A 17250-nucleotide genomic window follows, 5' to 3' on the forward strand; every position below is an offset into this window, starting at 1 on the left:
TCTCACCAGCATGCGGCAACCTACTATCCCCTCCTGTGATGTCCCCAGAATGCTCCCCAGCAAGGGATCCCCAGCCTCCGAAGCTTTAACTGCACTGGGACTGTAACACTGACTGTGGGGTTCCAAATTCTCCTCCTTAAAACTCAGGACCACATCCTGATCTCCTGGGAATTTCCCCCAGGGTGGGGGGCACTCTTCTCCCTTGAGGGAGAAAAGCCCCTGCGGTGCCCCCTCTGTAAAGAGAGGCACCCCAGAGCCCTCATGGCTCCTGCTGGTCAACTCCCAGCAAAACATTTCACGCTAGATTATATGGGTCACAAACAAACATTCCTATTTAAAGGGGCAAATGGTAAAGCACACAATATACATAAAACAATCCTCCCATTAGTTATAACATACACAAAGGCTGAGTGATACTCCAAACCCTGGAATTCAGGACCCCCAGAATATTCCCGATGGTGACGCTCTCCCACAGGAACCATCAAATCTTTTCATCAACCTCTGTCGCCATCACACCATCACCAGGACCCCAAACAGAGGTCAAATGACTCTCTCCAAAAGGCAAACATGTAACGAAAGAGGGCCTAGCTTAGGATCCCCACCACACAGCACTGTCCGACTCCTTATATTTGGCTTTAACCACAGCTCTGTACAACACACGTCACAAGCCAATGTTCCACTGCAGCCAGCCTAGGTAGCAAAGCAGTGACTGGAGGTGATGGGCGTGGGCTCAGCGGGTCCCCCAGCTCTGTCTTCTACCCATGCTAGCATTGTCCTAACCCCCATAGCATGTGGCATGTTAATCACAGAAAAGTTTGCATCTTTCCTCAGAGATCTCCAAAAGACCATGCTAGGTCACAGGAGAGAGAGACACACACACACACACACAAAGAACGACAGGAAGCTTATTCAAAGCACTTGGGAACACAATATTCTCACCTGTGGCAAATGCTTTACCACAACCAGGATGTTCACACTGGTACGGCCGATCTCCGGTATGTGATCTTTCATGTACCTATGACAAAAGGTGCCATGCATCAATTTCATCAATGAATACTGTGTTCAGTTTTGAGCAGGGTATAACATGTTCACTGCTAGTTTTTTGATTGGATACTTCTAGCTACACGATCTTTTCAACCAATGACAGTTTATCATTTTGATGAACAAGCATTTTTCAAGACATCTTAAGTGGTGCGTAAACTCTAACTTATAGCCGTTTTATCACCAAAACAGATCAGTGGAGATGACCCATACCCCAAAATATTGGGACAAGCATCCCCCTACTGAAGGAATTGAGGAGAGAATCTCGAGAATCTCATTGGGAACCCTTGCATCCTTCTGCACTGCATGTGTGACTGTCCCCAGAAACCTTTCCCAAGATGCCCTAGGTGGCTTACCTCAAAAAATTGGCAAACCTATCAACAAGACATATATCTTAAATTAATAACATCAAAACACGTTCCATCAACAGATCATCAAATCACGCCGAAGCTGATATGGCCTGTAAAAACTGTTCAGATGTATCGTTTAAAATGAGCTTCCTCAAAGATGAAGGTTTTTAGCTGGGGTCTTACAAGATTCTAAACAGGAAATGGACCTCAATATATATGGCAGATTGTTCCACAAGTCTGATGCAGCAACTGAAAAAGTATATTGTCTGATCTCAAGTAGATGCACTTGACGAACACTTGGCACCTCCAAAAGCACATCAGTCCCTAATAATGAATTCCAATCAAGTAAATCACATACTGTAGTCGCAGTTTTGTATTTTATTCTTGATGTAGGGAGCCAGTGCAAGCCTGCCCATGCTGGCGTTTAGCATGCTTACTAATAGAACGCCAGCACCAGCATTCTGCAGAAGCTGCGCGCCATTAATTGTGACGGGGGTAAACCCAAATCAGTTTTCAAAAGCATGCATGCAAATATAAACATGTGCCCGTACATCTGCTCCCAAGCAGGGGTCACTGTGCCCTCCTTTGCTGTGCAGGAAACCGCTTACAGCTGCTAATTTCAAAGTGGACTTATGCGGGCCGAAGTACAGCTACTTTCTACATGCAGAACAGCCCTACATGGGCTGTTCTAAAATTATCCACTTACATTTTCTTGGAAAATTTACCTGTAAAAAATTAGCAGGTATAAATGTATGTGGATAGTTTTCCTGGGATAACTTTAACTGAAAGTATGTACATGCTTTTGTTTTGAAAATCAGCGCAAAATCTATGGGGAAAAGGTACCTGCAGACTTTGCCCTTATGCAGCCAATCTTAAAATTATCCCCAAAAAGATAACGTGACTGATCTTGTGATACTGTCTTCCTCCCAATTACATTACTAGTGGTGGTAAAGTCAATGTAAATGTTCCCCCATACAATGTACATTTGCTAGGCAATAGCTTTCTGCATCTGCTTCTGTAGTATTTTAAATGGGAACTAGGTTTAGGGAATAGGATTAAAACCAGTCTTTGCAATTAGTTTTTAATATACAGTTTATGATATCTGGGAAACTCTAAGGGCCCATAAAATGGTTCCCTTGGGATGCCCAATCCACTAATGCTGAGAGGACCAAAGCTGTAAGTGGCTGAGTAGTGATCTACAGCCAAACGCCAGTTATGCAGCTCACAAACTCTCAGTGGATGGCAAGGTCAGCACTTTCAGAAGCGGAGAATTTTATCTAAGGTAAAGTACCCAGACATCCCAAATCTAACCTGCAAGTAAGAAAGGTACAAAATCTTACCCCCACAAAGCAAATACAGCAATGGAGACTGAAAAACAGCTCTTCCTGCAAGTTAGATTGCTGGGCCCTAGACAAGAGTCTGAGCTTTCCCTGTCTTTTTTTTTTTTTTTACTATCCTCTGTTAACCTTGATCCATCTTAAGATAGGAAGGAAGCTAAGAAATAGAGAAAAGAGCACTAAATTTAGCTTTTCAGAAGTCTTAGTGGGGAACTAGAGTTCAGCCACTCTCATCTGCTGGAGTCAGAAGAATACTGAAGGATGACAGAGGGTGCACTAGCTTATATGGGAGCACCCTTCGACGTTTTCTCTGTCTCCATCTGCTGGAAGGGGAACATAACCCATTGTCTGGACTGATCCGGGTACGTACAGGGAACTCAATTTCACATGATTGCCTCCCACTGTGCTTTCCCTAGGAGAGGTGGAAAACCCTGAAGCATGCACGGTTTTTCTTATTTCTGCCTTCCCTTACCTTCAGATGATGAGCGGTTGTATACAACTTTCCACAGCCATCATAATCGCAGCGAAAGGCTTTCTCTCCAGTTTGCTGGGCTTTAGCAGTTACTCTTGGCCCATGTCCTTGGAGAACAATCTATGGTAATGCAAACACGGTGCTTTAGCAGAGATGTACAGTTTTCTTCAAATGCAGATCAAACCCAACTGTAGCAAAGTCCAATTTCAACAATCTCATTCATCAGATACTTCGTATTATACTTAATAGTCAGACTATCACCTAGTAAAAACAAACAGAGGCTGTAAAAAGAGAGTTAACTTGAAAGTCGTGGGAGAGAATGAGGTCGAAAGGAGAAAAGAAAATAATTATGCTATTAAAATATTAGGAAGAGAAAGAGAGTGAAAATGAAGTTAAACTGAGGCAGAATCCATTATAAAATCTCAAAGCCTAAAAGAAGATCTATAACTTGTCACCGCTGCAGCCACTAGCATTTTCTGAAACAATTCTGATGTGCGTGTTTGTAAGGGGTCAGAGGTAACACACAGGCGATGCCTTCCTAGAAGGGGCTCAAAGAACTCATCACACCCAACAGTTTTTCCAGGTAAAAGCTCTGCTGCTCAATAGATTTGATAACATTTATGCTAAGAATTCCCAATATATCTATAGTGGCAAAATAAAGAAAGTTTGGGGTGAAACCAAGTCCACACAAATAAAATAGTTACAAATTAGATTTTGTTATATAAATGAAAACAACCATATGATTTATGGGGGAGTGCTCTGGGTTCTGCAGCAAACATCTGTTTCTTTTTCGGTTCAAGAACATGCAGATTGTATACAGTATATATCTACGACCATACACACACCCCAATGCTTCATACAGAGGCAAGAATAAATATAGAAAAATTCAGTTTTTTGCAAGCTTGCAATGTAAATATGGGTCAAAAGTTTTATTGGAAAGGTTGAACATCAATTTGTACATACAGTAATGAACACTGATGCAGAGAAGTTACTCCGATATCTCGCTGCAAACATTATCCACATACTGATGCTGATACATCCTCAATTTACAAATATTTCTGACACAAACTCCTACCCCCTCTCCAGTTAATTTTCGGATTATACTCCGATGACAGGATGCACTTTTCTCTAGCCATTATTTTTAAATCACTTTGCCACCAAAACATCATTCACTGTCCTTATACCAGTGCCATTTATTACTGTCCATGTATTTGCTCCGAGTCTGATTGAGAGCTTTGCTTATCGTGAGGCTGCTCTTGGATATGAAGACGTGCCATTCTTTTAAAAAAAAGATTGGGCTTAAACACTTTGGAACATTTCTAAAATAATCCATCCCAGGGCCAACAGATTGCCCTTGCAAGCCTTCCCCAATTCCCATTTAGGCTCCCTCAAATGCAAGCAGTTGTTACTTCTGGAAAACGGACAATGGCATGCTAGAAGTGATGAATGTGTGGGTATATCCAAACCCTATTCCCACGTGTTGCCCTCGCCATCATCTCTGGTGTGTTGCTGAAGCAGCTCATACTCTAATACTGAGCACAAAGTCCCAAGTACCTTCTATCCTCATCTTTGCATTTTACCTTGTTTGCATGATTTTACAAGAAGTACAGTAGCTTTCAAGTGTTATCCCATGCTACTTTGGCCTGAAAAGGCTATGTCCAACCTAAAACCTATTTTCAGATCAAAACTCTTTTTCTATGCTCATCTCATACGAGGTATTTACTGAAAGCATTCACAGAAGATTCAGGAATGCCTCTGAAGCATAAAAAGTGGCCTTGGCTCAGTGAAACATGACAAAATGAATAAAACAAAGTGCCCCCATTTTTAATGTGGCCAGGTTTGCCCAGTATTCTCTTCTGACCTGGGGAAAAAGGTCACATTTTATCCGTCCTTTTCTGTTGTGTCTCTCGTGGTTTTGGATTGAGTGCTTGCATTTTTTAGTTCTTTGACTCTGTATCAGTCCACACAGTCTGCAACTGATCCTCTTACAGCTGTACTTCAAGCTTATAAAACGGGGGAAGGGAAAAAGATCCTAGAGCCTGCGAAGCAATTTATGAACCAGCAGCAGGAAATGCAAGAAACTACAATCCCCACTTATTCCTGAATCTTATTCTGACTAAAAAAAATTAAGCCAAGTGATTGGTTGGATGTGATCACCTTAACCTTATTCGACACACGGTCCAGGCTACACTAGAGGAAAACCAGACATAGCCTACATGTACATACCTGCATTTTTTTCTCATGTTCACTTTCGCCCATCATTCCTGCACCACCAACACCTTCATTCCCATCAATGGACACCTGACAAAAGAATTACATATTTTAGTCACCAATAAGGGCATCACTGTGTCCACAAATACTGAATGTCACGGGCAGAGGAAACTATCATTAAGAATATAAAATTCAACACGAGTCCAATTCTAGAGGCCATAACTCTAAAAAGGTATAAAGAGTGGAGGTAATCCAGAGAAATGCTACCAAAATGGTGCAAGGTCTGCATCAAAAGCCGTATGAGGAGACAAAGACCTAGCAAGTATGGCCTAGAAGAGAGGAAAGGTGGAGAGAGAAGATATAAAGGAGATATTCTGATACTACCAAAGTTTAGCACACAAGATGCCAACCTTTTCCAGTGGACAGGAATTCTAGAACAAGAGGTCAGGATATGATGCACCATGGGGGATAACATCCGAAAATAGTACTTCACAGAGAGGGTGGGGGATGAATGGAAATGAGAGCGGCAATAACAGCAGCAGAGTTTTATTACAAGGAATCTGTGTTTATTCTTTCCTAACCACAAAGCAGTGAAGAAAGGCCTAAGATCTACTGGGTTCTATAGCAAGCAACAGTTGGTAGTCTAGGCAGACTGGATGAACATCTGCCCTCATATGCTAGGTTTTGAGTTAACATTTTGGCTCTCATACAAGCCGTATCATATCATTTGGAAGAAAACCATAACTTGTATAGTACACACTGTTATTTGTAAAATGAGCATACAGTCCATATTGTATTTTACTACAGGTTATAATCTCAAGTGTATTTTGGGTTCATTTTGGCAGCACAGGCAAATACAGTCAATTGTCGTGCTAATGATTCACATTTCTCAGCATGTTTTGGCTTTAGGAATTGCACAAAGCCCTCCACAGCTTGCCTGTTCCAACCTGCAGCATAAACCATGTGTTCATTTAAGAGAGGAACAAATGAATGGCTGGCTAGCTGACTGAATACTTTCAGCTCTTTATTGCTGCAAACAAACCGTAAGTGTTAGGAAGCACATAAAAGCAGTTTTATTTTACAAAACTCGTAAGAGTCCAACTCCTGCTCAGGTGAACTGACAATGACATTTTTACAATTTTGTTTCCTGCACAAGGTGGTAATCAGCCAAGAATTTACACACACGCCAAGAGTTAATTTTCATGCATTAAAAGATGCAAAATTGCATTTCACAGGAAACTGAACTCCACCTCTGGGAGGCGTAGTTAAGGTTTTCTGCAGTAAAATGTACAATTTTGGGCAAACTTTAAATGCAAGAAAATGCATGCAAAGACAATTTGCATCATGCAAATGGGTCATTAATAGCCTAGCTCCACAATCTGCAATGCGGCTTAGTACGGCAGCCTCTTAATTTGCAAACTGGACCTTCTATATTGTGCTCGAGTTCAAGACAAAGCTGAGCTCCTCAGTATAAAAATGTAGTTTAACTATAAAACGGAAACCACCTGCCTCTTTAGAACAATTTTCTCTTTTTTTTTTTACCTGCCATAGGACCAAAGGGAATTAAATGTCAGAAGGAGAATCTTAGACCTGGCATCTAAACTTTTCATAATTACCTCAATCTGAAATGCGTAAGGTTATTTACAGTTGGGGGAAAAAATGCAAAGCACTCCAAATCCAGGCATATTCATGGTTTGTTCCCTTTTGTTTTTATTTGGTTTGTTTTTCCCTCTCTACAGTTCCAAAACAGGAAGCGCAATCATCAATTCAAACCACATTTTAGAACATCATATTCTGCCCCAGGTATTCACTAACAGAGGGGTCCTTTGCTTTGGCAATTCTCTCACAGGCTTTGTAAGAGGGGACGTGAACAGCTGGCAAGTTCTGCGTACTTGGAGAAGAGCATGTGCACCTTGTAATTACATGACGACAACATGCATTAAGCAGGAAAGGGCCACCTCTACCTTGGCTGCATATTGCTCCAATGCACTGATGGTGTCTGGGTCGATTGTCGCATCTCCCGTGTGAAGTCCTGCCACTGTGCCATCAGCTTGAATAGCCAAGATGGTATCTGCCTGTGGGACTTGAACTGTATGGTGAATGTAGGCAGTGGTGCCATCCTCCAGCTGCACTGCCTGCAATGCGTTCTGATCATAGCTGTCTGAGAGACCACATTTACAGTCAGGTTACGAAGGAAATATAAAGCACTGCATTGCTACAAACAGAAGACCGACATCAATCAACATGCCCAAAACACTTCCATGCAGGAATAACTGGGAGAATTACAGGACATTCTCTGTTGCCATCTGGAAAGTAACTTGTTACCACTGTACGCTTCCTGGAGGTTCGCGTAAGGGTACCACAAGACTGTTCTCGTACCACTGGGCAATACTATGACCAAGTTAGGTTTGGAAACAGGGGTTTAGCAGCCACCCATCGAAAATCAAGAAGCAGCATTAGACTTTCATCATCCTGTCCCTGAACAAGTTTGCTCGGGCAGGAAGACAGCAAAGACATCGGCCCTTTCACAGCCACAGTGGGGGATGTAAGGCTGGGGAGTCCATAATCTGCACAGGACTGCCCCTCACTCAGAAGAATTATTACAATCCCCTTTCTTTTCCATGGGATTAAGTTACATATAAAGTGAGTGTCTTCTGACTAGTCCAATAAAAACAGCTCAGGACTCAATGCTGATGGGAGGTGAGGGTCCTAGGTTCGTGGCACAAACATGATTGGGGGCCAACAGGGCACATGGCAGAGGCTTTTTGACATTTTGGGATCTCATACAGGGCACGATCTTTCCTAAGGTCCACTCTGGCTAAGACACTTTCAGTACAAGAAATTACTCAGTGCACTGGTGCCAGCTTTCTGTATGGAAACCATCATTACTGTATATAGGGAACCGAGAAGGTCCAGAAGCATGTTCTTGTGCTGTGACGTTCTTGAGCAGGTGACCACACACATGTAGTAAGAGGCTCACTTAGGAGGAATAAAACCAGAGATTTACATAAACTGCAAATTCCGTCCTCTTTGTAGAAACTAAGAGGAACTTGAACAGTAAAGCTTCATACAGGATTTCCCAAAACGTTCTAGTGACCTCAAAGTCAGTCGGGTTTTCAGGATATCCTCAGTGATACTGCCACACATGTTATCCAGTATATGCCATCTCTTGCATATTCACGGAGAATATCCTGGAAACCAGACTGGCTGTGGAGTCACTGGAACAGGTTTGGGAAACCCTGACTGTGTTACTGCTAAGGTTACTGAGCGCACAAACCCAGCATGCTATGATACAGGGTCCCCAGTGATGTTCGAATGAAGGAATGTCGAACTCTAATTAGGTTTTAGAGGATGCATGGAAACAGTGTGTAGAGGACAGCACACCAGGCCATTTCTATACCTACCATAGATCAGGTGTTACAGTTTTACAGTGCATGCTGCTTACCAGCCCTTTCACTCTGAGTTAGGTACTGGGGGGAGTTTCATCCTCCCCAACTCCTAACAAGAAAGCCCATCCCCTACTATACATCCAAGGCCCCTAATTCACCTTGTATCAAAACCACCCCCACCCCTGCACAAATGCTGACCTACCACAGCCCCAATCTAAAATGGTTGGAGGGACATGTAAGCCCTCCTGCCGGCACGGCTGCAAACTTCTGAATGACCCTGCTGGGCAGCATTTCATCAAGCACGTTACTGGGGACCTACGGGGCAGGCATGCTAGGGCTTCAGTGCATGGCACCCGGTTTCTTTTTTGTTGCATGTTAAATAGTCTGTGATATGGGCTGCACTAGTGGGAAGTGCCACCTAGTGGTAGCATTCAGAAAGTCTGCAGCAGTGCTGGCAGCACTCCTGTGTCCCTTCTACCTGCAAATATTTGGGATGGGAAGACAGCATTCCCAGAGGAAGGGATGGGGGAAATAACCCATCTTTCAAGGGTTGATCAGCTGCTAGCTGAAGGGGGCTCAAGGTCTTGATAGAGGGGGTACAGCTTTCTCAGGGCGAGGCAATTCTTGAAGGAGGGAGTAGAAACCAGCTCTGCTAAACAGGTCCAAAATAAAAAGGGAGGCCAGCACAGGCGATTTCAATATGAAATGTTTGCATACTGCACTTTTCGGGGTTGGTGTGCATAAACAAATTTAGTGCACAGGCTATTACGCTGGCTTTTAGCATGTACATTAAACTGTTATTTAAACACACGCAAGTTTCAATGCATAGGCACTATCCGGTAAACGACAGAGGAAAAGGAGTTAGGTATAAAATGGGACTTCTCCCCCACACTAAAGATGCAATTTCACAATGACAGAGAAGACCCAGAATGAGAAATACAATGCATCCCCCAACATCTTCCCCAAGCAACCAAACCGCACGGAAAAAGTCAGCCTGAAGGCCCGAGTTCCTTTCAATCAGGCATGAAATATTACTCATAGAGGGGGGGGCGGGGACACGTGGAAAAAAAAAAAAAAGTCAAAGAACAAGGAAAGACGCCTGCAGCAAAACAAAGGAAAGGAGGGGAAAAAACCAGACCCGTGCTCAAGCATTAATAGCTTTTTCACTGATCAGACACAAGCACCAAAAGAGCAGAGGGATGAAGTATCTGTGCATGAAGAGAGAAATACAAAGACAAGAGCATGTCAGACGCCATCGAGGCAGAACCAAGCCCCCATCTTCCTGTATCTTTGTGCAGAAAGGGCTCTCCGCTGGAAAATGAGTTGGAGCCACACTGGGCTGCAAAGCAAGGCGTTGAGCTTTAGCCGTTCTGTGCCTGTCCTCCCAACAGATTTTTCAAAAGCATTTCCACGCGTAAATGCACTTTACAACAGTAAAGCATGCAGGATTTTCAAACCACTCGCCATGGGTCAACCTTTTGTTTGAAAAGACATTTTCATTATGTCAACAAATGCAAGCCTCAGTAAGAAGAACTCAAGTGGAGGGTGGTGACTTTTTTGTTTTCCTTTTCCATGTGATGACAAGGGTAAAATGTTTACCATGTCATCTCTTGCATGCCACCATCCTGCTTTATCCACAGGGCTTGTTGATAACTGAGCCCTTGGAATAGCGTGCACACAGGCAGCTGGTAAATTTTAGGTCTTTGTGAACACATGGAGAAGAGCGTGCTAAATTCATATATAAAGAAATATACCCAAGACAGTAAATCTAATTAATAGTGTTCCTCTGACAAGGGATTCCAGCGTGACAAACACCCCCTGCAGAGGGCGCATGTGGGCAACAGCCCATGGCACCAAATTCAACATAGATGCCATTGAACCCAGGACCTAAAGATAATCCCAAATCCTGGGCACTGCAAAATCCACACCACCAGGGATTGTAACTTCCGAATCCTCTCCGAGGTGAGAACGCTCTGCCGAGCTGAGAATCGAACTTTGTCCCCAAGTAGTCCAGCATCTGGGTAGGGCTCAGGCAGCTCTTTGCCAAATTCACCACCCAGCTCAAGGACCGCAACCATGCGCACAGATTACCGGCACTTCTCCGACTTCCCTCGGATAAGCATGAATTAGGATCCCTTCCCTGTGGGGAGCTGCTGCCGCCACCACCACATCACCTTTGTGAAAGTGCGAGGTGCAGTCGCCAAACTGAATGGGAGGGCCCGAAACTGGAAAAAAAAAAAGTTCCCCCAGAACCATGAGACGAAGAAACTTTGATGTTCTTCCCACATGAGTATGGCAGATAGGCTTCCGTCAAGTCCATCGAGGCCGTAAAATTCCACTCGACAAACTGCCGCCATCACCATCCACAACATTTCCATATGGAAAAACGGGGAACTCACAGAATCACATGTCACCTTTTGCAGATCAAGGATGGGACAAAAAGCTCCTTCCTTTTTTTTTGGCACAACACAGTAAAATCGAGTACCTCCCGCGACTGCGCTCCCTGGCTGCCACCGGTACTATCATGCCAGCAACTGAAGGCGACACATCGTGTCCTGAATCGCCGCTTGCTTGCCTCGGACACTGCAATGAGACATCACGAAAGTTTCCATGAAGGGGCGAAAAAATTCTAAAGCATAGCCATCCCTTATTACCTCTAGGACCCATTGGTCTGAGGTAATCCTGGTGCACTCTTCTTAAAACTAGAATAGACAGCCTTCCACTGCCATCTCGAGGGAGTGGACCAGCCTGGCTTCATTGTGAAACCTAACCGCCGCTGGCCCCTGATCGAAGTCCTCTCAGGGAAGCCTATGGGCGCCTACCGGACCCCCGGTTCTGCTGCGAAGAGACAATGCAGAACCCTAATTAGGATGAAAACCGCCGCACCTCTGGAAACCTAGAACTAAGCGGAAAAGACTTCCTGACTGTCATCTTATCCTCCGGCAGCTTATTCTCTTCAGACTCCCCCAAAGCCTTCATCAATTGTTTCAAGTCCTCTCCGAACAACAATTTTCCTTCCTTTAAAGGGAAGGCTACAGAGCTGAGACTTGGACCGCATATCAGCTGACCAATTCTGCAACCACAGCAGACGTCGCACTGAAACTGCTGTGGCCATGTTCCTGGCCGAAGTCCAGCTGAAGTCATAAAGCGTGTCAGCCTCATATGCAATCCCGGCCTCCACCTGAGTTGACTGACCATTAACCCCAGCGTCTGCTGAGACCTCTGGACGCAGTATAACCAGGCCCTCTGCATCAGACTTCCACAGATCGCTCTTCCGATGAGTCTCTAGCTTACAGTCCTGCGCGTTCTTTAACGCTGCCAAACCCACAACCAGAATAGTCGACTTGTTAGTGACCGCAGAGACCGAAGCCTGCACCTTCAGCAATACCAGCAGCTGCAGGATCTCTTCAGTGAGGGGATACAGTTTTGCTATGGCTTTAGTCACCTTGGGGCTCGCCTCCGAGAAGTCCCATTCCTGCTTCACCAACTTCTTGATCCTTTTAGGGAGAAGAAAGGATTTCGGTGGGCCCCAGAGTCCAACCCACACCAGATCCACCCCTTCATTGTCAGACGCCTCCTGGACCACCTTAATACCCAGTTCCTTCTGAACATGGGAAATAAGGAGGAGTTGAAGCCTCTTTCGGAACAAATGAACCACCCGAGGGTCATCGCCCTCTGTTGTTGGGAGCTCTTCCAAATCAGCCATGTCCTTATCCCCGTCCTAATCGACATCCACCGTAAGACCTGCTGGGTCATCCTGATTCACACGGACCAACCCCATCACCATCTTCCGGATCATCCAAGTCTGAATCATCTCAGCCGCCAGGCCCCTCAGGATGGGTCCAGGCTCAACCAGCGAATCAGGTCCCCTCTTCCCTTGGCCAAGGAGCCCCTCAGTCCCTTTGCACCAGCTTGAGACAGCTGACAGAAATGCCCTTTTATAGCCAGTGCTTTTCCTGTATAATCAAGACAAATTCCCCTGTCCGGCCCAGAACTTGCATCTCCTCCCCAGCCCCAGCCCCCCCCCTCTCTCCGAAAGGATCGCTGGAGATGGGGGAGGGGAGACCCTGGGCTCCTGCCACCTTCCGAGCTGTAGCCCCTCTCCTCCCTGACAGGCTGCTTAGACTCCCAGTATTGATCCTGACAGGGCCTTGGGGACCTGTGGTTCTCCTACCAGCCTCGTTCCCACCCGGAGAGCCCCTCCCCTCCAGAAACGACTCGTGGCACAGCGCTGCTGCATTCAGCTGTCCCCAAGCCAGGCCATCGGCCTGACAAGCTGGGAAAGCCAGGCCTGCTACAGAGGGACAGAGGTCGCGTGATCATGGCACATGGGAGAGGAGGGGAACACTGCCCAATGCAGCCTCCGGCTCCCCAAGCAGCCTGAAGCCGCAAGCAGAGGAGGAACCTGCTCCCTTCCCCAGCCCGGGCTTGCCCCGATGTTCAAACGAGAAACAGCCCGAGCAGTTGCTGCTGAAAGAAAATTGTAACACTTCTGGGTTTTTTTTCTTTAAAGAAACAGCAGCCACAGCAAAGGAGGAAATTCAAGCAAAAAAAGGAAAACTTCCCTGCTACTGACAACACCTCTAGGAAGGAGCCTTCAGGGGATAAGAGGAAGCCAGGACCCCTGGATCTGCTGCAGGCTAAAGCTGATCAGGGATTGCCAACCCCCCCGCTCACCCGGCTCAACCTGAGGGATGGCCCACGAAGGAACCTAACACTTCAGGAAGCGTCTAACTTCTCTTCTTCTGTCCCTTCTTTCTTTCTTTTATCTCATCTGCAGATCTGCACCTCTACCATCTGCTGGAGACAGAGAAATACTGAGGGACTGCAGGTGGCACCCTCAGTTATGTAGCAGTGCCTCAGAGTTTTTAGTTCTCTGCCTCCATCTGCTGGTGGGGGAGGCATAAACCCACTTGTCTGGACTGATCTGGGGTACGAACAGGAACTTTTTATTTCTTCTGTAACTAAATGTCTAAAATCAGGCATGTGTACCAAATCGCAAAAAGAACACTACACACAATATGTTATAAACCACAAGATACTCCTTGTGCCAGGTTTAAAACCTAAACCACACCCTCATTCACTCATACTGCACATGCACACATTTCCCAAGTATCACAACAATATATCAAAATTAATCGTCAAACAAGCCTTAGAGCTATTACGCTCCAAAGAGATTTTCTCAATTTGTTGGAGCACTGTGTCTCAGAAGTTTCTCATACATAGGTCGCATATGGACCCATTCCCAAAAAACAATTGGGTGTCTCTGTAAATATCCACTAATGGCGAATAACATGCTGTGACACATCGTTCCAAATGACCCTTACAAAGGCCTTTCCGGTGCATGCACAGTTTAGTGCTTATGTGCTAATTTGTGTACTATCTAGAAATTATTTAACTGTCAGGGGGATATAGTGCAGACTCTGTACCTGTTGGGTTAGCATGCATTTGAATAGCATATATATATATATATATATATATATACATACATATACATATATATATACACATACATATACATATATATATACACATACACACACACACACACACACACACACACACACACACACACACACACACTATCGAGGCAAATTTTTTGTGCACCACGCAATAAGCGCAGTGTTTACAAAACTGTTACCAAACCATTATGGCACCTATGTAAATTGATATATTTTAGCAACATTATTTTGTGTGTCTTACTGTAAACCGTTGTGACGGTATCTATCTTAACGACGGTATAGAAAAGATTTAAATAAAATAAAAATAAATATAGTATATATGCTAAAAATGTGTGTGCGCGCACCCTTAAACAGCAAATTCTCAAAAGTCATTGTGACATAATGGCCCTAACATGGGCTTGCAACTCCTGAACCAGGCTGACTTTGATAGACTTAAAATATTATTTTCAAATACATTACTATGCGTCCAGCAGAAGTTCCGACAAACCTGCCATCAAACTGAAGATAGAAAATAGGGAATGGCGAGGATATTATGCATGCACCGAAACAAATAAGCCAACACCCTACGTCAGAAAAGGGGTAATATTTACTTTATGATGCAATGCAATGTTTCAGTCCTGACCCCTTTCTATCCTGGCATGCTGGCCCTTTTTTTTTTGTGGCTTAATCTGCATTGCATGCTGGTGCATCTGGGCCCCTTGCTTCATGTGGATTTCTGTAGCTAGTTCTGAGTGCTAGTTTCTTGTCTTTTTTTTCTGTTAATAAATACAAAGTGTTGCATTTCAAATAATGGGTCACCTTTTGAAGTATGGTGAATAAAAGCTGTGGTCCCGTCCTCCAGCTGAACTGCTTGCCCATCCTCCAGATGCAGACTGTCGGCTGCTGAAAGGGAAATTAAACACAACATTCAACACAGACAGCTGAAACGGTTTCCAAGAGCAGCATTGCTTACAGAGGAGCAGACAACACAATAATAAAACAGAGAGTTTGTTTCTTTTTAAGACAAAACATTTCACATCAGCTGAACCTTTGACATAAGAAAGTGAATTCCGAATGACAGAAAAGTCACTTACCACTTTTGGGCATGGAGACGTGTTGGACATAGGCAGCGGAACCATCTTCTAACTGAATGACCTGACCTTCCATTAATTTGCCATCTGGAATCCATCAGCAAGTACAAACAAGCAAGCACAGTTTTAAACGTTTGAACCAAGGGATGCTATTGAGGACAAAAATCATAACTGAACTGCTCAATATGTCCAGTAATGTAGCCAATGCAGAAAAACACACATATTTCCATTCAAACGGCAGGGTGCCAGAGCGAAGTTAAAAAAGAAAGGGGCTGGCGCAACATTTCTGCATAAACCTGCCCGGAGCAGCAGTTACTGCCCTTAACAGAAACATGGGGGGTAACCTGCATGGAGCGGCAGTTACTGCCCTTAACAGAAACATGGGGGGTAACCTGAATGGAGCGGCAGTTACTGCCCTTAACAGAAACATGGGGGGTAACCTGCATGGAGCGGCAGTTACTGCCCTTAACAGAAACATGGGGGGTAACCTGCATGGAGCGGCAGTTACTGCCCTTAACAGAAACATGGGGGGGTAACCTGCATGGAGCGGCAGTTACTGCCCTTAACAGAAACATGGGGGGGTAACCTGCATGGAGCGGCAGTTACTGCCCTTAACAGAAACATGGGGGGTAACCTGCATGGAGCGGCAGTTACTGCCCTTAACAGAAACATGGGGGGGTAACCTGCATGGAGCGGCAGTTACTGCCCTTAACAGAAACATGGGGGGGTAACCTGCATGGAGCGGCAGTTACTGCCCTTAACAGAAACATGGGGGGTAACCTGCATGGAGCGGCAGTTACTGCCCTTAACAGAAACATGGGGGGTAACCTGCATGGAGCGGCAGTTCTCCTAGGACAAGCAGGATGGTGAAGGCACTGAATGGCTTAATGCCGCTATCAGATTACATAGCCCCCCCCCCCCCCCCAAACAAGTAACAGAGCTCTCCTATCCATTCCTTCAGTTAAATCGGCTCAATTAATGCAGGTCAGAAATAGGCAATCTCTCTCGTAGGACAAAGATATGGAATGAACTTCCTGAAAATATCAGACTGCAGCAGACTGATAAAATCTTTAAAAAAGACGTAAAAGCTTGGCTTTTTTGTAAAGCCTATGAGGAATTCAACCAGCAGAAGTAGATGGTGTATCCAGTTACAACTTTATGTTTAGTATTAGGTTTTAGTGTCCTGCCTTTTTCTCAGTTTTTTTTAACTATTTATTTTTCACATTTGATGCCTTGTTATATTTAATTATTTTTACAAATATGCTTTTATGTCTTTTATGATGTGAAGTGTATCTCATAGTTAAGAATTGTTCCTTTTAAGTTTGATTGGCGTTTATGGTATTGTTTTATGCTTATTTTTTATGACACTAAACTGTTGTGATGGAACTTCTCTAAACGACGGTATATAAAATTTTATAAATAAATAAATACAAATAAAATAAATGGTAGTCCTCACATGTGCGTGACATCAGATGGAGCCCGGCATGGAAACTTTGACTAGCACACAACTTTGACGAGCATGCCCAGCATATCACTATCCGTCTTTATCTGTGAAGTGTTTGCCTCGCGGTAGTGGAGCTCTGCTCTCTTTCATTTGTTTTCTCCAAAGTCTCTCCAGCGGTTTTCGGCAGTTTCTGCGCTGGGTCCCTCTCGGTGTCCTTCCTATGGCACGGTAGGTTGAATTTTTCCCCTTTTTGCGGTCAATAACTGGTGTGTCGCTTCTCAGTGGCCGCCGGCCAACGACCAATCACTGGCTGTTTATGGCGTCGTTCGGTTTTCCATGATGTCCCCAGTGCCTGCGGACCATGTCCAACACTGATCTGCAGGAGGTTTATATCCTTAGCCTGGGGGCATTGCATGACATCCAGGGGAATGCTCTCTGCGATCAAATGACCCCCAAAGGCTGTTGCGCCCGACT

The 17250-nt window shown here is 44.7% G+C and overlaps 1 protein-coding gene across 1 annotated transcript in view; it reads right to left on the bottom strand.

Annotated features, from left to right (window-relative positions):
* Window positions 1-17250, bottom strand: part of ZNF143 (zinc finger protein 143) — a 49986-nt gene that overhangs the window by 17000 nt on the left and 15736 nt on the right. Inside the window, exons 5-10 of the mRNA XM_029582836.1 lie at window positions 15336-15419; window positions 15061-15144; window positions 7376-7572; window positions 5427-5501; window positions 3201-3320; window positions 940-1015 (exon numbers count right to left, since the gene is read on the bottom strand). Coding sequence (XP_029438696.1) covers window positions 940-1015; window positions 3201-3320; window positions 5427-5501; window positions 7376-7572; window positions 15061-15144; window positions 15336-15419 — 636 coding nt within the window. The remainder of the gene's footprint in view (window positions 1-939; window positions 1016-3200; window positions 3321-5426; window positions 5502-7375; window positions 7573-15060; window positions 15145-15335; window positions 15420-17250) is intronic.

The sequence above is a fragment of the Rhinatrema bivittatum genome, chromosome 17 (assembly GCF_901001135.1).
Source record: "Rhinatrema bivittatum chromosome 17, aRhiBiv1.1, whole genome shotgun sequence".
Lineage (NCBI taxonomy): Eukaryota > Metazoa > Chordata > Amphibia > Gymnophiona > Rhinatrematidae > Rhinatrema > Rhinatrema bivittatum.